We start from the raw sequence: 23,492 nt of genomic DNA, 5'->3' as shown, positions 1-23,492 counted from the left end.
TCATAAAATATACTGATTTTCATTTCACTGTACAGTCGACTTGGCTAGAAATCCCTATGAGCGCTTTAAATCTTGCATACCATTAAAATATTATTTGTATATTGGACATCTGCGACTTGTCTGTACGCGACAATCCCTATCCCTACATTGAATAAAGATAGTTTTGTTAATTTCAATTATTGCAGCGGGCTCTGAATATGGCAGGCCAGCTGTCGCCACTTTTTAATCCTAATCTCATTCCGGGCATCTTAAGCACCTCAAATATAAACGTTTAAACGTGGCAATATAACTATATGCCCACTGATTACAAGATATTTCGTTCTTCGTTGCGGGTACTAACAGTATGCACCGGATGTGTTGACACAGATCTATAACAAATGCGGTTGTAATAACGTACCCTAATGATGATTGTGTTGTTGTATTGAGTAAGAGCCAGGTGTCCTTTTCCGAACGCGAACGACGCCTCCAGACTGTACGGTTTACCACGTGTGGCCTGCTAGTGCAACTTTAATCTGTACAATCGAACGCGTTCTGTTTCACGCGGACATCATCTAGTTACACGTGAACTGTGAAATTTATACCGACGATAAAAACAACCCCAGTGGAAAAATGGATATGAAGAAACGACGACGCAATGTGATGGAAATGGCGCTGCGCTGTGAACTGTTGAAGGTTTCATCAGGTATACATGGCTTTGTGACGATATCGATCAGAAGGTTTACCGGAAAAAAATGATCGTATCATTTATACAGATATCTTTTCATTTACACTGATTTACATTCGTCTCTATTCTCGACTCAGGAACGATCTCTTGCGATAGAAAGGGTAACTAACCGGTAAAATTGTATTCTTTGGACTCCATGCCACTAGCTATCTCACTAGATGGCATGCGTATCTACACACTCAGTCAATATTTTGATTTTTAACCTCTGACATCCTACGGCAAATCATGCCTCTTGCTCAACTCGGATTGATCTTTAGGGTTCATATCTGTAGTGCGATTAGAGTGTCGTCGTCCGAATGCACACTAGCGAACCTGGTGGATCCTCGCTTGCCCAATGCGGACTCCTCAGTCGAACGTAGACCCTCGATACGATAACAAGATTCTCGAGGCTCATCTCAATATGAACGATTAATCATGTTATTATATATTGCACAGTACGTAGCGTATTACTTTTGCCCTAAGACATGGACCCCCGTCGATAATTTTTAATTTCGAGCTAGATTAAAGCAGGATCATTATATTACGATACTTATGATTATGATTACAATTTAAAGCCTGGGGGCTTTAATTCATACTAGCGGATCCGAATTTTATCGCGAATCCGAACGAGTATAATTTTACATAGGTCTGTTCGATTTTGATAGCACTAGTACGTCTGATGACATTAAATTTCCTGGATATCGTTGTTAGCTTTCTAGGTCATCGAATGTTTAACCGAAAGAAGAGTCATATTTCACGTTGCGCAGATGTTTGAAATACATGCTCAACACGGACTTAAGGATGGTACTAAAATCACCTTTATTTTTACATATGCTGTGACACTTTTCATTGACGGAAACATTTTATTTTAACAACACCGTTTACCATTCTAGCAGTCTTATATATTATGTATTATATATTTTATATTATATTGTAGATATTAACAGTTCATTTGAAAATTACTGGAACTATTTCGGGTGGTTACTGCCACCCTTCTTCAGTCTTAAAATGCGTAGATATATCCGAAATATATCTGAGTTGGTCGGATCCATTCTACGTAAGGTAACACCACACCGTACCTTTTAAACGACCAGTTCGTGACAAGGGTGTATAATCCCTCCAATAGAATCAACAGTTAGAATTTACGTATGAACAGAGTAAGGCCTATGCTATAGACGTCTAATTAAACCAAGTTTTGGAATGCGAAAACATAACAATGAATTGGTAACTTTCATTCCCGATATCTACATTGATTCTTTATAATGTAGACATTGCTTTACGGCCCCGTCTTCACACGAAAGGGAATGCACATTCTTTTCGAATCGAAAGTGAGCAAACAAATGCATCCCTGCAATGGTTGGATTAATCATCAGTAATATATGTGTCCGTGATTGAATTACGTGCGAGTTATATCCATTACGTACATGTTTTCATTTTAAAAAAACTGCTGGTGGCTCATGATGGGGACCGATTTGACAATGAAAGTTGATTTTGTATTATTTCTTTTATCCGGTTAGAAGCGCTTCTTTATTGAATACGTGACAGGTCTCGTTCAAAAAGCCATGATTGTTGACTTTGAAGTGAACCCGAATTGGCAGCGATTTTTAATCAGTACTTTTCATATGCGTTACAATAAAAGCATATCGTCTGAAAAAAGTCACTTCGATCCCACATCGCAATTTTAGTAGGGTGCAGGCCCGACCTTCCTCGCGGAAAATGATCATGATCAAGAAAACTAACGAAAGTTTCGTGGTGCCTTGAAAAATAACACATATTGCTTAATATTGTCTTCAATTAATAGTATAATGTGAATTACATGATATCAAGGATCAATTTAGTTATTTTGGATTTGAATATATTGATAATTGAATTGAATCCAGCCAGTCTATATATCGCCCCGATATATCGCTGACGTAGTGCACGTCCTCTCAAAATAGTTATCAAAATTTATGAAAAAAACAATAAGAGTTATGAAATGTATAACAAAACGGACGCCAAAATTCCGATATATTGCGCGCACATCCTCTCAACAATAATCATCAAAGTTTAGCATAAATAAAATACGAGTTATGAAATACATTCAATTACAAGATCAACGCCAAAATTCATTTAATTGTTATTTTGAAACTCCAATTTTGATGACGTAGTGCACATTGACTCGCACGGGACCCAATGAATAATACATACACGTATCAATGTATTTAAACATTATTGTAACGGTTTTGATGTCGTCAAAATAATGTACATCGTCTAGGAAGATGACAATTCTTCTTCAGGTCGAGTCGAGTTAACACGTGAAAATCATCGATCAACTCCGATGCGAAGGAAGGGGATAACTTTAGCTGACATCTTCGGCAATGACAGCGTACGGCAGCTGCGCGTTCGTTATGATATCAGCTTGATATCGCAATATGTCGCTCGGATTCGTTTCATTGATTTTGGTCCGAAAGGAAAAAAGGGAATGTCGTGCTGTTTGATGTGAATTGAAAAAAAAACGTATGAATAATATTAGTTTGAGTCGCTCCATGCTGGAAGTATTGCCACGCGATGAAACGCCCAGCTCAAGATCTCGATTGAATATAGTGTGATGCCTCCGACAGATACACGTGGATGCCTGATATCCTCAGGGATCGGTTTTATAGACTGGTATTAGCCCTTAAGGCATAAAGCACCTTTTAAAGTCAACAACTAGTATGAAGGTGGTCGGGAATTGGGCCCGATACATTCTTAATGTAAATACTATCCCGCCCACTGAAAAGAGTTAACTTTAATCCGGGACTAGCTCAATTCATTTTCAGTCGAGCTAGCCCGTCAGGGTTAAAGTTGATACCAGTCCCTTAGTCTATACGTGACCTCGATTTCTTCCAAGCATCTCAACTTTGATAATCGGTTCCCCTTCTAATTTGTTCTAGCGATCATCTCCCACAGACGGGGGTGAAATCTAGTCAAACGGATTTCGATTCCGGAAACGAACTAAACGGATATCCAATATAATATCGCGCGTTTACGTCCATTCTACGAGATCATGTCTCGATAATATTTCAGTTATGAACTATACAAATTGTAATGCTGCCGAAAAATATATCAATCATCTCCTCTCCTCGGTGAAACACACTTGCAATTTTCCGTATTGACATATTTCTCATACAAGTAGTTACAACACGAGTCATGCATATTTCATTACAACACTCGAGGACCAAATGAAAGGCAGCGCCGTTTATCAGATAACTTTGTCGACAGTTTTGACAAGGCTTTGTTAAAAACGAGCGGCTTGCGCGGGTTTTTTACACGCCGACACCCAAGTGAAATTGGTCGGCCGTGACGAGCGGGTGTTCTTTCAGCTTTGACCCCGATCGCGCTCGCTCTGCTGTGCACGTATCTTTAACCGCACTTATGTTCTTTCGTATTCGTAATGGGATGCTGACTACTATCACCAATTCGGTTTATTTGTTATCTGATTTTACCGAGGAAATCGTAGTCACGAGGATCAATACGAAAAATATGCGGCCGCTATGACGGAGTTCTTTCGCGGTTTTGTATTGTTTCCTGTGAGCTCTTATTAAGAGTCCGCTGTGCATAAGGATCTATGCATACACATAACATATGCGGGTAATTTTGAAAGTGGATTATGGCGCTTTTAGTAAGTTTCCGAAAATTGGATGACTCGTCGCGAAGCCGTCGATCAGAAGGTAAATAAATCAATTAAGAAATAATGGAATTCTTGGTCTTGCTTTTAGCATCAGTGTTGTTAACTCTTTCGATAGTACATAACATAGCATTTGTTTTTAATCATAGGGTCTAAAATGTCCATATAATCGATAAATTTTATTGTGTGTGCTTGTCATTTGACCATAGAACTCCGTTTATACTTCGGTTCTATGATTTAACTAAATAAATTGCAAAATGAAAAATGAAAATGAAACGGTTAACCTGATTTCGACGAACGAATCCTTTTGATGAGTAGCGTATTTGTAATTGTTCATCAAAATTATTTCATCGAAATGCGTAGTGTTTTTCGTACAGTTATCTTGGCGGTTCCCATGGAAAGAGGATATACCCGATATATTGCGTCTACACGCGCGCAGTGCAAATTCCAGGTAACACTTCGTTGATAATGAACACTTAAAAAACGCTCAACATCGCCTTTATGTACACTATAGCGTCTATGATGTAAATAATGATACGAAAAGAAAAGATCCAATGCTTAGAAATCTAAACATATTAGTAAATAGCATATTTTCGCTGCCTTTTGTAAACGTCCGCGACGAACCGGTGAACGTGAGTCAAATGTTGAATAAAAGCCGGTTTTTGAAGTCACGATTTTAAAAGGTTTATTCATTTTTCAACGATTCGCCATTAAATTTTTTAGTCTCGCCTTGTGGCAGACGAACACGCTCTATACGTCTGTTGAGAATGCCACCATGTTTTCGTCGGCGCGATTTGTTTTGAAAAAAAATGTGTCGCACAAGGATCATCGGAAATCAAATTAATCAATTGAATCGATCGGGAAGTGTGTACCAGATAATACTAAATAACATCTGACTATCTCAGTGTGCAGGCCCGTCTGTATTGCACTGTAACAACCTGAAGCCACAGCTGGATATTCATATTCTGCGACGTTTTTAGGTTAACCATCATCCGGCGCGGAGATTTTTGGTGGAATCATGATGTCTATCGACTTAATATTCATATACATGTTCATATTTGCAATTTGTATTCAATATTATTTCTTGTCGACAAACCGCGAAGCTTTTTAAAATTTATAAGCTTGAATAGAGAATTACAACTTGCGTATAAATAGATCATAAGCTGGGAATTTGAAATTTAAATGAACGTATATACATATCATACGTGTATTACGCAAACGGGTTTTTTATCACGGTTTCCAAGCTATGTCGTCATGTGAACTGCTCTACGTAAATGCACTTCTACTTGCAAGCGGCCCCGACTACGATATTACGTTTCCATCGAAAAGTGAAGCATCAAAATAATATGTAAACACATGGCAAGATATCAAGGGTATATAGAAGTTGTCTATCTATTGTTAAGTTATACAATATATCCGAGACGGTGAAGTGCCAAGAAGTGTCGTAGAGTGCCGCGCGTAGCAACGCTAAAAATGTATATGCGTGGGTGACCGGTTAGTTTTCTACTGAAACCTTCCATTCGGACACACACTTTCACGCCATAATATACCAAATTCTAGCGTGTCAATCGATCGATTTACATCGTAGATCAATCTATTTCAAAAATTGATTTCATTTGATCCACGAGGAATGCCGGCCTTCGGATCAAGGAGGCCCGGAATACCACATCATTCCATCGTTCGATTGAGGATGATCACGTTCTTGTTTTCCATTTCGAGAATTCCCGAATTTTTTGGTTCGCTAGATATCATAAAGAAAAAACCTTGCTAGGATATAATAAAAGAACGGCAATTGTGCGCCTTTCTTTTCGCCATTTCAAGAAGTGGATTCGTTCAAAGGATACTTGCTACAAGTGCATGCACTGATCAAGCATGCTCTTTATTTCGTTACCCCGAAGTGGTTGTTGACATAACTCTTTCGTTCTAAAAGAAGGGTCGAGCTGGTACAACTTCAGTTCGTAGGACCTTCGAATGTTCTCGGCTTACTACAGAGCTGCTGGATATTTATTTCTTATATTAGTAAAATTTCCTTTCCCTTCCTGGCGATTGAGATTTTCTGCGATGAACTGTTGGTGTTGTTGGGTTAGATTCTGCAATGAACTATTGTTTGGTTAGATTCACGTCGTGAAAGATTTAGCCATTTTCACTTCCACATCTACATAGTTAATAATCGAAATAGGGTTTATTTTCCTTCTGTCCGTATCTTAACAATTATATCAATTATCTTATGATGTTGTTCTACCGTGGGTAAACGCGTTCATCCGCCACTTCACGCACTATCTTCCTTCTACGTTGAAGGGCTTCTAATTATGTGATATGCAACAACGAAACTGTCACTTCTAATAATGACCAACGCTGGAACGACTCGCAGTAATTGAGATCACTACTGTGACGCAGTGAATCTCGACAATTGATTTCTGCCATCCCGGCCACCAGCTGGCTGATCTACTCATATATGCTTCCCCTGATCTCTCTGTTGGAGTTCCGTATCATTTTTTCCCAATATATTTATATATAAAGTGTGTATATTACGTATGTGTTATTAGCGAGAATAAAGTATTCTTACATCTCATAAAATCAGCCGGGCCACTTTTGTAAATTGCAATGAAATTTATAATTCATATAACTGCCAGGTTTTGTTAGCTTGATCATAATTCTTAAAACTCATGTACTCTGGTCGGCAGGTACATACAACCGGTCGGCAGGGTTATTACTTTTACGCTGAACAGAAATGAGAAACGAGTAATCACCTTTCTAGCCTTATAGCTGTATACGTATATCATCTTATGAAAACCGAGGAGTTGAAGCAATGAATTTTTGAGGAACTTCGATGAAAGTGATTTTATCTAGACATTCACGTATATCACTGTACAATGACGCCTTTGTATGCCTGAGACAGACGGTGGTCAGGGTGTGGCCGAGAAAATGATAACGAACGATACAAAATACGTTAATTACACCATTTTACTTGTTTTATGAATGTGATTAATGATTCTGCATTGACACACCCTATGATTACATAGAAAACCGACTACACTCGTGTAATAGTGTTGCTGGATAACGGTATGATAAATCGAGTATTAATGTTTACTGAAAAAAAACGAGATAATGATCTAAACGTTTATTGCTCATCGTTTTCTTTTCTTCTTCATTGCTCGTCACAGGTGCCTTTCTAATGCCGCACATTTTCTGGTGATGCCTCCGCACTCGAGTCGAGTTATAATTCGTTGTGTAATATCTTTTCGTTTCAGTTGATCCGCTTCCGCAAAAACAGCATTGCCAACAAGATGCCGAACATCACGAACACGGCAAAATTCAGCATCCGGCCTTCACGCGATTAGCTACGAACTTGTCGTCGTCCGTCGAAGATCTACGTCACCAGCAACAGCCGCCGCCCGTCAACAGATACAGAACGGCGGCGAAATTACGCAAAAACGTCTTCTCGAAGAGTACCGAATGCATAACGAACGCGTTCACGCCAACGCACCAGGAAACAGATCCCAGCGACGCGAAACGAAAAACCACTAGATCCTCGTCGACGGCGAAGATGACGGACGCCGGCAACAAAAGCGAAAACGGAAGCAAAAAAGGAAGTTTACGATTATCGACGTTTATACCGCGGTTTTCCTCGTCTGGCGGCAATACGCTGCCGTCGAAACCGAAAATCAAAACAGTAACGACGAATAGCTTCGATGCGAAAATCGGTACCAATGCTGACGAGGTAAAAGGCGGTTCGCGTAGCAGCGCCGGTTGTGATGGACGCCTACGAACAGCGGTTTCACACGATACCCTTTCAAACGTGGACATCAGTGGTCCCATCAATGAGCAGAGATTTCCTTGGCAACATGATATGGCTGTGCAGTGTGACATTTCGATCCAGAACGGACCGAACATGTCAGCCGCTATGAACGACGTCGCGGCGGGAGCCTGTTCGCCGGTCGCACCGCCGAGAAAAAAGCCACCGTCCGGACGAACGCCGACGCGCGGGTCCGAGCCGACCATTACTGTGATACCTCCGGCGAGGCGGAGGCGAAAAACGCCGACAATCGAGAGACCGAAATCGTTAAACGTGCCGAACAATCTAAGCAACGAATATTTTAGTAAAATAAATGGGCAGTTGACGCCCGGTGGTAAAATACGATCTCAATCATGCGTTGTCGGACCGTACTCGAACGAAACACCACAACGCTCTACTGGTTGTCCGGGCAGTTATAGTGATGACTCGGATGACGATACTTTTGACCACAGCTTTTACACGCACAGGAATACGAAAGAAACGCAGTCATTGGATAGGTAAGGAGAAATTTGGCTTTTTATTTCGTATCATCTCACTTGCATTGACTCTGGCAATCTATTGATTAGCATTATTTGTATCATTTCTATTGTTGTTATCGTTCACTATCAGGTATATAGACGAGAATGTGTCTATAGGCTTACCGGTTCTATTCTATAAACAATCCTAAGAAGACAAGCTTGAAGCCAAGACAAACTTAGAAGACACTATCTGAACTTTGAATATCACAAATATTGCCATTGCCTTATATGCCTTATCCAGTAAACGCAGTACCATGCAAGATAAACCATTATGTTGTTTGGGTAAAGCTTTTGAATGTAGCAGTTTCGTCTCGAAGGTCAAGGTGGCCGACGCCCTCAGTCATGTATAAGTGGGTTTCGTTATGCGTTAAGTGTCAGGGGTAGGTGGTGGTTTTAATTTCAGTCACGTTCCATGATGCGAGTGTTTCTACGGTTGCCGCGAAACAGAAAATTGTGGGCGCGATGAATATTTTATCTTCTGCCGGATTTGAGCGCGGCGGGGGGTAACAAAAATCTCTGAACCATGTCGTTCAGCAGTGTCACCCAACTTTGTTACTACTTGGTAGAATAGCAACACTCCGACGAGGAGAACAGTTAAAAGTTAAAAAACCAAATTCCAGAATTTAAAAGATTAAAAAAATATCGAAAAAGAAAAAATTGTGATGAAAATACGATGGATGACTAAAAAGATTTTTTTTTCAATTTGATTTTTTTCGCAGAATTCTGGGAGGTGGATCCGTACTCAAAGTAATTTAAAAAAGCCTAACTTTCGAAGTGTTTTAGAAATACAAGCATAATATACACGTGTTAAAATGTGTTTATTTTATCAGTCGTTACATCATGTACGCAATGTGACGGCTCTTACGTGAGATATTCAGACAAAGTGAGACTTTTTATCTCAAGAATTTTCTTGATTCTTGATGAAATGCTTTATCTCTCTCGGTTAACCTATCCCGAATTTTTGTGCAGACTATTCTTGATAACAGGGCACAGTGCAATAAACTGTTTTTACGTTGGCGAAATCAACCAGATCGGTACTGCCAGTGTTATTGTGATAGATGGCGGTTGGTAATATACAAATCGTCAAATGTGGCTTTGCCGTCTGGATTGTCTGAGATGAAGATTTACTGCGGGTTTCTCTCTCCCGCGTTTACAATTTATATGCCCTGCATTATTGTAGTATATGAGATTGAGATTTCTAGCGTATTTTGGTTGATGGAACTGTATCTTTTCATTGTGAGAAGGCATCATAAGTAACGAAGTGAATCTGCATGAACTACATTGAGAAAGCGTGAAAATAACGGTCAAACTGATTTGAATCTATTGTGCATTGGACCGGAATGGGTACACGGTATAATAATGCCATATGTAATAATACCAGAAGTAAAATGTCAGAGGTAAAAATGCCAGGGGTGTAATACTACTAGAGGTTAGAATGCCAGAGGAAAAATGCCAGAAGGATATATGCACTATATTTGTTCATATTCAAAATAATTACAACAAAAACAAGAGAAAATTATCATTAATCTAGTGCTTTCAACCAAACTAATCGGAATATCATAACAGCTGTATGTGTAGATGTACTTATATTTATTGCCAAAGATACAATCTTTTAAGACAAAAATCGATAAACATGCATAAATGGCAGAAAGCAATATAATGGAGAACAAGCAATAATATATGAGTTACATGATAAGTTTAAGGTTTCCCGAGTATATAGACTTTCTTAAGGAATTTCGAAAGATTTGAAAGATCGTTGTTATAACGCATTAAAATGGAGAATTTCTGTGATCGATTCTAGTATCTCGGCTTGATATATTCCGATGTAAGGTTTTTTCATAAAAGGGCATATTAAATGATATTCGTTTTCGACTGCATTGATATTACACCGGGAACATGTACCAGGAGCATACGGCGAGATGTACGCATCTAGATTATTACACGATGAATTAATTCTAAAAATCTTAAGTGTCCCAAATTTAAAAAATGAAACCGCGTTCTCATCCACGCGCGCGTCGGAAATATCACTGTCGAAAATCGGATAAAAATAGAATCTGCGCTCCAACGTCTAGTGTAATAATTCATGTTATGTTAAAATCTTAAAAAACTAACGCCCGCATCAATAAATCTGTGTTCGTACCATCATTGTTTTTCTTTTTTTTTCGTGGAATGGAAGAAAATGTCGTGCTATGTCGGCAATGAATCTGCTAATCGAAATCTGTGTAGATCGGGGATCGAAACTTGCTCTGGCGTTGCGTTGATTTCGACAATCGTTCGTGGTAACGACAATTCAAAAGTAAAAACTTAGCTCATGCAATATTTACTGGGTTTTCTATCTAAATGGAAGTAAAGAGCTGACCCCCTCGTGCTCTTCTCCAATCCTTCTCTAAATATTCTATACGAATATAGGTTTTATCCCTTAAATAATCTGAAGTGAAAATAAACACTTGCCTTCCTCGTCACTTTTGAGAAACCGATGTGACGAGAAACACGGTATCAAATTTGAATGGCGTTAGGGTGCGAAGCACATACACATAAGCGGATGGCTAGGGAAGCGGATTATGGCCACTTGGTATTAATGATACAAGTTTAGTAAAGTCGACTTTATAAGTCGGAAAGTCGAATGAGACTTATTTCGTAAGAGATCAACGTTATTGAACGCGTTATTCTCAGTATGACATCTCAATATCAAAATATGGCAGTGGTATTTCTTTCTATCACGGCACATGCATACATGCAAACAACTTCTTCTTTGGGTCTATAGTTGCCGCAGCTTTTTGATCATCTGAATTGACAAGCATTCGCGTTTACTTCGGAACGTTTCCAAACGTATACAGCCGACAAATGAAAGCGTTATCATTTGAAAAAATATATCCCCTTCGTATAATGTCGGTCTTGTTTGTTCATGACGCTGATTAACTCGGCATTCGTAAAACGCCTATTGAAAAATACCGAATTTGAAAACGCATAAAGCATTGCCTAATACCTTAAAAAAGGGCTTTTTCAGATACTGCGTTATCTACCGATACTCACAATTCATTCAAATTCATCCATTTTTATCCATTGGTGGAACGACGAGCGCTAGGCTAAAAAACTTTTTTTTTTATTCGGCATTTTTATACAAAGAAAACATTAGAATATACGCTTCAAGTGCATAACTTTAAGAACCGATAGCTTATTCAAATCATCCTGAACCGCTGCCTTTACCTCGAATCATTTAAAATTGCTAAACCATCGAAAAAAATAAGTTTTACCGATAGTTTTTTTCTCAGAATTAATAAGGTTAATTTCATTGGATTTTCTAGAATTAGGCGCCATACGTTTTCCGATTCGGCATTTTTCATTCGATGTTTTTCAAATAGTATACTCTCCCTATCAATGGCTCATGGATTTGAGTCTAAACGTCAGATTCTGCGATATTTTCGATCTTATTGTGGGTCTTTCACTTTATCTATATCGGACAGTCACTAATTGTCTATGAAAACTTTTCTCTTATCGCGGATTGTGTTTGTTTAACTCGGAAATGGACGCATGCGCGTTAACGACGGAAAGTCTTCCGGTTCGCTGACGAGGGCGGCGCGCAGCCGGCGCCAAAACATCGGCCGCTCGCGTTCTTTGCTCGGCCATCTGAGATAAGTCACGTGCGAGATAATCGTCCTCAAAGAAGACGGCATTCTCGACTTCGGTATGTCATCCATTAACAGGACGAGTATCACGTTCTTGCTATCTTCAATGCAGCGCATCGCTGCTAAGCTGAACTCGAAATTTGCCCATTTGCTCGCTATGAAATTCTCCGATACCATGAAAACGATCCAGCGACTTGTTTCGATGGCGTTGGCGATATTCTCCAGAATGTAGACTCCGCCGAGAAAGTTTCTTTCGCCGATACAAACTTTCAACTTTACTTCGTCCGAACATTCGACCTCTTTTACAAATGTCATATACACGAAGTTCAAATCATCGATACTGTGGCAGAGAAAAGCATCGTAAATGATCTCTTTTTTCTTCTTGTTTTTCGTCGTGGCTTTTTTCCTGCGTAACCATTGTGGAATCATCGGCCTCACGGTGACGGCCCACCAGTATTTGATGCGCCAGTTGTATTTAACGACGAATCCCACGATGGTGGCAATTATTGCGAGTCCGGCGAGTACCGAAACACTGATAACCATTTCGGTATGATGGTCGCATTTCATCCACGGAAGAACGAATTCATCGACACGGGACCCGTTCAAATTCAAGCATCCCGGTGCCGAGAAACGGAGCACGCGTTTACCAGGCGCCTCGGTGATAACATTAGACAGGCGTAACCATTTTTGAAAGTCACGTAACTGACAGTCGCAAATGAACGGGTTCGAACCTATTTTCAAATTTTTTAACGAGGATAACTGCGTGAAGGTGTTCGAAGCGATTGTTTGGATTTGATTATACGATAGGTCAAGTTTGATTAAGCGATGCAGCGCCGAAAATGTGCCTGCAATGATATGAGTTATTCTGTTACAACTTAGATTAAGCACCAGCAAAAGTCGATTGTTTTTGAAAGTATCCACCGGTAACGTATGGATATTATTCCCCCGCAATCTGATGATATTTATAGTTCGCAGACTCTGAACGAGAATACGAAGCTGCGTTGGACAGAATCCAATCAATGAACCAACCAAACTAAAACCTATCAAACGTAGACGGATTGGATGATAGTATCTACAATTGATTTTGGCAACCTGCGAAGGCACATAAGTTACCACATTCTCTTGATTGGGCGACATAAGGTTAACAGATACAAATCGCAATTTTGATAGTTTTCGGATCGACCGGGTGTCGAAAGTACGATAGAGTGTGGTAACAATGAAGTCCACCGCTCGGAGCTGCGTCAACGACGAAACGATATTTTCAGAAATTGAGAATGCGTTCCATCCAGGTTCCCATTGAACGTGTGTGATGGAAAAGCACGACATCCAAAGATGGTGCATCGATGTTTGAACGGGAATGTATTTCATGTTACTGTCGTAACATACAAGTCCACTTGAGGAAAACATGACTAATTTATACAGATCGGTATTCTGCGCTATCAATTGACTAACATTGAAATATTTCAATTGATTACCACTTATCTTCAACATTTTGAGGGAATATATATTTGCGAACATAGCAGCCTTGAGCTCCGTTTCACAATTATCAAGAGCTAACAACTGCAGTTTTGGAATCTGCGCAAACGCTGATTCTTCGATGATTCCGATGCGATTGTCGTTTAATATTAGAATTGCAAGTTTAGTATCTCTCAAAAGTGTCATCGTATTCGCGGATAATACCGGGATCGGTCCAATACCCAAGCTTCGTAGACTTAATGTGTAGAATCGCAAACACCTTCGTAGAGAATTCGTTACGTTGGTCACGAATTGAGTAACGTTGACCCGTGATGTCGTTTCCGGAAAATGCTGACGCGATAATATGAGCATTCTGAAGTAAAGATTGCCGAAAAAAGTATCGCCGTCAATGTGAGAAATCATATTTCCAGATACCACTAGTTTTCGCAAGTTTGGCATGCGTTCAAATCCTCTGCGTTCTAACGACGCGATTCTGTTTTTCCTTATATACAAATCCTTCAACCTGGGCAACAGTTGCAGTGGTAGAACTTTGGAAATGCTGTTGTTGCTGAGATCGACTCGGACGGCGCTATCGAAAAGGTCTGGGAAGTACGTCAACCCTAAACCAGTACAATCGATGTGACTACAAAAAAATGATATTAGCATACAAAAAAACGGAAAATGTCGATCATTGTTTAATTCTTTTACGCAAGCTTGTTTTATTCATTAAACGATATTTTCAATTAGCCTACGTTCGATAATGAATCACTCACATTCCTCTATCAGAAAAAATCTTCAGAGGTTAAAATAGCAGAACTACTTCGTTTTGTTTTGAGTTAATTCACTCAAACAGTACTCTTTCAGAAACGTATATACAATCGAAACGCGTGACTTGGATGAGTTATTTGTTAATGTTACTTACGTGCGATTTTGATTTGAAATGCAGAAGACGTTTCGAAATACGTGATCGACTGACGATGGTTTCATTCTCAATGTATGTTCCCCTATAGTCTGTTTGATAAACTCAGAAGATTCGATCGTAGTTAGCCGTTTATACATAGCATCGACGGACGTCCGAGAAAACGAATACGGACCGCGATTGACGCCTCCATCTGCGAATTCCAAAAGTCGTCTTGACATAATGTCGAACTCCATTTTATCAACGTCTTGGAGGTTCGATTCGCTGACGTCCTCAAGGCCTTGATTATACAACAGCCACCTCGAAATAGTGTTACATTTGCCGGATCGCGTTGCTGCATTCAAAACTAGCGCGAAACAGAACCACCAGAATTTGTATTCCATCTTGATGCGAATGAAATGCTCAACCAAATGATTACAGTAATAAATACATCATCGGCGATTCGTTTCCACCAATAAGATATTGAGCATTTCCTGCAATGCAGGTTTATTGTCAAATATTGGGCAATTATGTTATGTAAAAGATATTTTGATGCGGGCTTGCCAGAGGGTGAATTGTTGAAAATTATAGAGGTTTTAAATCCTTTCAATCACTGTCCTTGTTTTAGATTTTCAAACAAATAAACAAAAAAGTGTATTTCCGGGCACCCACATTTTCAAAATCATCCCTGCTGTCCATATCTAACTTCCTAAAACACGACTCATTATTACATGTTTGTCTGTGAAGTCAAAATCAGTACCTTTTTCAAACATTATATTCCATATGTCAAACGTTTACTACCTACAGCGGTTGAAGGGGAAGGGGTCCGCAGACCAATTTTATCAGAGGAGCGTATACGTAAGCGTTAAATTTTTTTGATCTTGAAGTGGGATTGACTCCTTCATATATCTAATTGGTAGATTTTGTATGATATCTTTTGATTTGATTCCTGTCCCCTACAGACCCACCACACCTGGGGGAAACAGTGGGTTTGATCGGAAATTGAAGTACAGATATCTAGATATAGTTTGTGATCGTCGGTCGAATTCACAGAATTAAAATCGAAGTAGATGATTGGAAATTTCGGTTCCAGTTTTCATTCAAACAATCTTCCAACCAGCTTGAACCGGCAAGCGAATGTAAATGGTGTACATTTTAACGAGGCGCTGCTGCAGCTCATGTTATATTTGACTGGGTCAAATGAAGCATCATCACTTGTCTTTCGATTACAAATTGTCAGTTGTAAATTAGAGCCGCGACGCATTTGATGCGCTTCGTGAAATCATGAATTTGCTCTATCCGTAGTGGCGTGAAGCCGTTAAATAGGAAATATTTGAAAAAAATAAAAATTGTGATGAAAATACAAAGGAGGACGACAACGTTTCTTTTTTCAATTCTATGATTTTTGCATGATACTGGGAGGCTGATCCGTACTTCAAACTAACTTTCAAAAGTGTTTAAGAAATACAAACAAAATATATACTAGTTAAAATGTGTTTATTTTATCAGTCATTACATCATGTACACAATGTGACGGCTCTTTCGTGAGATATTCAGACAAAGTGTGATTTTCTTTATCTCAAGAATTACTCTTGATTCTTACTGAAATGTTTTATCTCTCTCGATACCGTAACCTATCCCGAATTTTTGTGCAGACTCTTCTTGATACAGGGCGCAGTGCATTAAACTTTTCACGTAGGCGAAATCCACCAGATCGGTACTGCCACTGTGTTATTGTGATAGATGGCGGTTGGTAATTTACAAATCGTCAAACGTGGCTTCGCCGTCTGGATTGTTTGAGATGGAGATTTACTGCGGGTTTCTCTCTCCCAGGTTTACAATTTATATACCCTGTATATGTAGTATATGACTTCCCATTTTCTTCGTCATTCAGCGAGATCGAGGGAGATTGAGATTTCTAGCGTATTTTGGTTGATGGAACTATCTTTTCATCGTGAGAGGGCATTATGTAACATCATGGCAAGTAACGAAGTGAATCCGTATGCAGTATGAACTGCATTGAGAAATCGTGAAATTAACCGTCAAACTGATTGGAATCTATTGTGTTATGTATGTATCGAAATAGGTACACGGTAATAATGCCATAGGTAAAAGTGCCATAGGTAATAATAATGCCAGGAGTAAAAATGCCAGAAGGCTGCACTTTGTTCATATTCAAAATTATAACAACAAAACAAGAATTTTAATCTAATGCTTTCAACCAAACTAATCGAAATATCATAACACCTGTATGTATATATATATATATATATATATATATATATATATATATATATATATATATATATATATATATATATATATATATATATATATATATATATATATATATATATATATATATATATATATATATATATATATATATATATATACAGGTGTTATGATATTTCGATTAGTTTGGTTGAAAGCATTAGATTAAAATCAAATGCTTGATATCGACAAAAGATTGTAACTTTGGCAATACATAAATATATATATATATATATATATATATATATATATATATATATATATATATATATATATATATATATATATATATATATATATATATATATATATATATATATATATATTTATTTATATATATATATATATATATATATATATATATATATATATATATTTATGTATTGCCAAAGTTACAATCTTTTGTCGATATCAAGCATTTGATTTTAATCTAATGCTTTCAACCAAACTAATCGAAATATCATAACACCTGTATATATATATATATATATATATATATATATATATATATATATATATATATATATATATATATATATATATATATATATATATATATATATATATATATATATATATATATATATATATATATATATATATATATATATATATATATATATATATATATATATATATATATATATATATATATATATATATATATATATATATATATATATATATATATATATATATATATTATATTTATGTATTGCCAAAGTTACAATCTTTTGTCGATATCAAGCATAAATGGCGGAAAGCAATATAACAGAGAACAAACAGTAATATATGAGTTACGTGATAAGTTTTAGGTTTCTTGTGTATATAGACTTTCTTAAGGAAATTCGAGAGATTTGAAAGATCGTTGTTATAACGCATTAAAATGGAGAATTTCTGTGATCGATTCCAGTATCTCGGGTTGATATATTCTGGTCTAAGTTTTTCATAAAAACGCATATTAAAACGATATAATATTCGTTTTCGACTGCATTGGTATTACACCGGGAACATGTACCCGGAGCGTACGCGGCGAGATGTACGTATCTAGATTATTACACGATGAATTAATTCAAAAGAATCTTTTTGTCCCAAATAAAAAATATGAAACCGCGTTTCTCGTCCACGCACGCGTCGGAAAAATCAGTAACGAAAATCGGGAAAATATAAAATGAGCGGTCCAAGTGTAATCATTTATGTTATGTGAAATTTTAAAAAAACTCCCGCCCGCATCAATAAATCTGTTTTCGTACCATCATCGTTTTTCTCTTTTTTTTTCGTGCTTGGGTATGGAAGAAAATGTCGTGCATGTCGGCAATGAATCTGCTGATCGAAATCTGTGTAGATCGGGCTTCGAAACTTGCTCTGGCATGCGTTGATTTCGATAATCGTTCGATTCAAAGTTAAAAAGAATTGGCTCATGCAATATTTACCGCGTTTTCTATCTAAAAGGAAGTAGAAAGCTGACTCCCTCATGCTCTTCTCCGATCCTTTCTCCAAATATTCTATTCGAAGGTTTTATCCTTTAAAAAAATCTAACTGAAAATAAACACTTGCCTTCCTCTTCACTTTTGAGAAACCAATGTGACGAGAAACACGGTATGAAATGTGAATGGCGTTAGGGTGCGAAGCACATACATATAAGCGGAAGGCTAGGGAAGCGGATTATGGCCACTAAATAGTATAAATGATACAAGTTTAAAAAGTCGACTTTAAAGTCGAAAAGTCGAATGAGACTTAAGAAATCAACGTTGAACGCGTTATTCTCAGAATGACAACTTCTCATAATACGTTACTGGTATTTGCTTCTATCACGGCACATGCGTACATGCTAACAACTTCTTCTTTGTGTCTATAGTTGCCGTAGCTTTTTGATCATCTGAATGGACAAGCATTGAGTTCGCAATTACTTCGGAACATGTCCAAACGTATGCAGCCGACTGAAGGCGTTATCATTTGAAAAAATATATATCCCCTTCGTATAATGTCGGTCTTGTTTGTTCATGACGTTGGTTAACAAGTCGATCGGTATTCGTAAAACGCCTCATGAGAAACACCGAATTTGAAAACGCATAAAGTAAATTGCCTAATACCTAAAAAGTGACCTTTCAGGTACTGTGTTATCTACCGATATCACAATTCATTCAAATTTCGGGTTTCAGATTCGCTAGGCTAAAGAAACTGTTTTTTGATTTGGTGTTTTCATACAGATATAATGATAGAATATACGCTTCAAGTGCAGAACTTTAAGAACCGAGAGCTTATTCAAATCATCCTCAACCGCTGTTTATACCTCGAATCCTTTAAAATTGCTAAACCGACAAAAAAAACGTAGTTCTACTCATTTTTTTCATAAAAATAGGTAAATTTCATTGAATTTTCTAGAATTAGGCACCATGCGTTTTCCGATTCGGCCTTTTTCATTCGGTTTTTTTTTGACAACTGGTATAGTCTCCCATATATCAATGGCTCATGGATTTCAGTCGAAACGTCAGGTTCTGTCGTAATATTTTCGATCTTATTGTGGGTTTTTCACTTTATTGATATCGGACAGTCACTAATTGTCTATGAAAACTTTTCTCTTATCGCAGTTTGTGTTTGTTTAACTCGGAAATGGACGCATGCGCGTTAACGACGGAAAGTCTTCCGGTTCGCTGACGAGGGCGGCGCGCAGCCGGCGCCAAAACATCGGCCGCTCGCGTTCTTTGCTCGGCCATCTGAGATAAGTCACGTGCGAGATAATCGTCCTCAAAGAAGATGGCATTCTCGACTTCGGTATGTCATCCATTAACAGGACGAGTATCACGTTCTTGCTATCTTCAATGCAGCGCATCGCTGCTAAGCTGAACTCGAAATTTGCCCATTTGCTCGCTATGAAATTCTCCGATACCATGAAAACGATCCAGCGACTTGTTTCGATGGCGTTGGCGATATTCTCCAGAATGTAGACTCCGCCGAGAAAGTTTCTTTCACCGATGCAAACTTTCAACTTTACTTCGTCCGAACATTCGACCTCTTTTACAAATGTCATATACACGAAGTTCAAATCATCGATACTGTGGCAGAGAAAAGCATCGTAAATGATCTCTTTTTTCTTCTTGTTTTTCGTCGTGGCTTTTTTCCTGCGTAACCATTGTGGAAGTATCGGCCGCACGGTGACGGCCCACCAGTATTTGATGCGCCAGTTGTATTTAACGACGAATCCCACGATGGTGGCAATTATTGCGAGTCCGGCGAGTACCGAAACACTGATTACCATTTCGGTATGATGGTCGCATTTTATCCACGGAAGAACGAATTCATCGACACGGGACCCGTTCAAATTCAAGCATCGCGGTGCCGAGAAACGGTACGGCATAGGTTTACGAAGCGACTCGATGGTAATATTAGACAGGCGTAACCATTTCTTAAAGTCACGTAAGTGACAGTCACAATAAAATGGGTTCAAACCAATTATCAAAATTTTTAACGAGGATAACTGCGTGAAGGTGTTCGAAGCGATTGTTCGGATTTGATTGTACGATAGGTTAAGTCTAATCAAACGACGCAGCGCCGAAAATGTGCCCGGAATGATATGAGTTATTCTGTTACAACTTAGATTAAGCACCTGCAAAAGTCGATTGTTTTTGAAAGTATCCACCGGTAGCGTATGGATATTATTCCCCCGCAATATGAGGATCTTTACTGTTCGCAGACTCTGAACGAGAATACGAAGCTGCGTTAGACAGAATCCGATCAATGAACCAACCAAACTAAAACCTATCAAACGTAGACGGATTGGATGATAGTATCTACAATTGATTTTGGCAACCTGCGAAGGCACATAAGTTACCACATTCTCTTGATTGGGCGACATAAGGTTAACAGATACAAATCGCAATTTTGATAGTTTTCGGATCGATCGGGTGTCGAAAGTACGATAGAGTGTGGTAACAATGAAGTCCACCGCTCGGAGCTGCGTCAACGACGAAACGATATTTTCAGAAATCGAGAATGCGCCCCACCCAGGTTCCGCTTGAACATGACCGATGGAAAAGCACGACGAGCAAAGTGCGCGCATCGATGTTTGAACCGGAATGTATTTCATGTTGCTGTCGTAACATACAAGGCCGCTCGAGGAAAACATGTATAATGAACGTAAATCGGTATTCTGCCCTAGCAATTGGCTAACATTGAAATATTTCAATTGATTACCACTTATCCTCAACATTTTGAGAGAATATATATTTGCGAACATAGCAGCCTTGAGCTCCGTTTCACAATTATCAAGAACTAAGCCTTGCAGTTTTGGAATCTGCGCAAACGCTGATTCTTCAATGATTACGATGCGATTGTCGGTTAATATCAGAATCGTAAGTTTAGTATCCCTCAAAAGCCTCAGCATATTCGCGGATAATACCGGGATCGGTCCTATACCCAAGCTCCGTAGATTTAGTGCGTAGAATCGCAAACACCTTTGTAGAGAATTCGTTACGTTGGTCACGAATTGAGTAACGTTGACCCGTGATGTCGTTTTCGGAAAATGCTGACGCGATAATATGAGCATTCTGAAGTAAAGATTGCCGAAAAAAGTATCGCCGTCAATGTGAGAAATCATATTTCCAGATATCACTAGTTTTCTCAAGTTTGGCATGCGTTCAAATCCTATGCGTTCTAACGACGCGATTCTGTTTACACTGATATCCAAATACCTCAACCTGGACAACTGTTGCTGTGGTAGAACTTTGGAAATGCTGTTATTGCTGAGATCGACTCGGACGGCGCTATCGAAAAGGTCTGGGAAGTACGTCAACCCTACACCAGAACAATCGATGTGACTACAAAAAAATGATATTAGCATACAAAAAAACGGAAAATGTCGATCATTGTTTAATTCCTTTACGCAAGCTTGTTTTATTCATTAAACGATATTTTCAATTAGCCTTCGTTCGATAATGAATCACTCACATTCCTCTATCAGAAAAAAATCTTCAGAGGTGAAAATAGCAGAACTACTTTGTTTTGTTTTGGGTTAATTCACTCAAACAGTACTCTTTCAGAAACGTATATACAATCGAAACGCGTGACTTGGATGAGTTATTTGTTAATGTTACTTACGTGCGATATAGATTTGAAATGCAGAAGACGTTTCGAAATACGTGATCGACTGACGATGTTTTCATTCTCAATGTATGTTCCCCTATAGTCTGTTTGATAAACTCAGAAGATTCGATCGTAGTTAGCCGTTTAAACATAGCATCGACGGACGTCCGAGAAAACGAATACGGACCGCGATTGACGCCTCCATCTGCGAATTCCAAAAGTCGTCTTGACATAATGTCGAACTCCATTTTATCGTGATCTTCGAGGTTCGATTCGCTGACGCCATCAAAACCCTGATTATACAATGGCCTCCTCGAAATAGTGCTAAATGTTCCGAATCGTAATGCTGCACTCAAAACTAGCGCGAAACAGAACCACCAGAATTTGTTTTCCATCTTAATGCAAAGGAAATGCTCACTGTTAACCAAGTGATGGCAGTTGCAAATATATCATCGCGATTCGTTTCCACCGAAAAAGTGATGCGCATTCCATCCTGGTTGTGTTTAAGTAATTTCATATTTATAAACCAATCATTTGTGAAATTCTGAAGCAATAAATCATTGAGTTTGCCAACACCCACCTAGAATATCCAGGTATTAATTATCTTAGTTTAGTTGAAAATAAGTTACCAAATAAGGTCAAAATCCAGATATCATCTTCAAACATCATAGCCAAACGTTAGGAACAGTTAACGAAAGTTATATTCCGGTTCGATTGTTGAATATCAATGATGAGGAAGTAATTATGTATCATGTGTTATCCATTAAGGAACCGCATTCTAAGCAAATGTACTTTTGTGAACAATAAACTATTCTATTCTATTAGTGTTAATTATTTTACAAAATAAAATAATTGTGTCGTTAATGATTTTATATTGTTAAGTGGCATTGGTTTCTAAATTCAATTTTGCTCAAGGGTTCTTCTTGTAAAACTAATCGCGCTACTGCAACACCTCACCAAACGATCTGCCCATCGCCCATCATTTGAATTCAGAAGATGGAATTCAGGAAGTTTTTAATCGTGTGTGTTATCTTTCGTTCGCTTGTGATGATATGCTGGTATACTGAAATACCACGCTTTTTAAAATGATAAGAGATATGATTATCTCGTTGTATCTCATTCATTCCGCCGTCGTAAACATGGATTGTGTCGCACATAAAAGAATTCGTCGAACGCCAAGAGGAACCTTTTTGATGAATGATGAACTTTATACGTACACAATATTATCTGATATGATTTAAAAATGGACTTAACCCTGATGTGATTTTGATTTTTACACGATTATATTTTAACAGAAACAAAATCTGCAGCATTTCTTATTATTATGTAAACTTTAGGAAAAAGATTTAGGTCCCAATTTTATCAGTGGAGCGTATACTTAAGTGTTCATTTTTGATATCGAAGTGGGATTGACCCTGTTATATATCTAATTGGTAGATTTTGTTTGATATGCTTTGATTTGATTGCTGTCCCCTACAGACCTACCACATCTGC

General features: G+C 38.2%; 2 protein-coding genes across 2 annotated transcripts in view; one reads left to right on the top strand and one right to left on the bottom strand.

Moving 5' to 3' along the window:
* LOC141901339 (uncharacterized) overlaps positions 1–23,492 on the top strand; it is a 99,061-nt gene that overhangs the window by 1,252 nt on the left and 74,317 nt on the right. The window contains exon 2 of the mRNA XM_074788524.1: positions 7,601–8,642. Within this exon, the coding sequence (XP_074644625.1) occupies positions 7,601–8,642 (1,042 nt within the window). The remainder of the gene's footprint in view (positions 1–7,600; positions 8,643–23,492) is intronic.
* On the bottom strand, positions 11,164–22,457 carry LOC141901059 (uncharacterized). Its single transcript, XM_074788133.1, has 5 exons — positions 22,014–22,457; positions 19,524–21,733; positions 14,667–14,856; positions 13,765–14,387; positions 11,164–13,134 (listed from the first exon to the last, which is right to left on the bottom strand). Exons 1-5 carry the CDS (start codon positions 22,391–22,393, stop codon positions 12,176–12,178), a joined length of 4,362 nt encoding a protein of 1,453 aa, XP_074644234.1. The 5' UTR covers positions 22,394–22,457; the 3' UTR covers positions 11,164–12,175.

This window comes from Tubulanus polymorphus, chromosome 3 (assembly GCF_964204645.1).
Source record: "Tubulanus polymorphus chromosome 3, tnTubPoly1.2, whole genome shotgun sequence".
Taxonomy (NCBI): Eukaryota; Metazoa; Nemertea; class Palaeonemertea; order Tubulaniformes; family Tubulanidae; genus Tubulanus; species Tubulanus polymorphus.
This window is presented reverse-complemented; position numbering and strand designations above follow the sequence as displayed.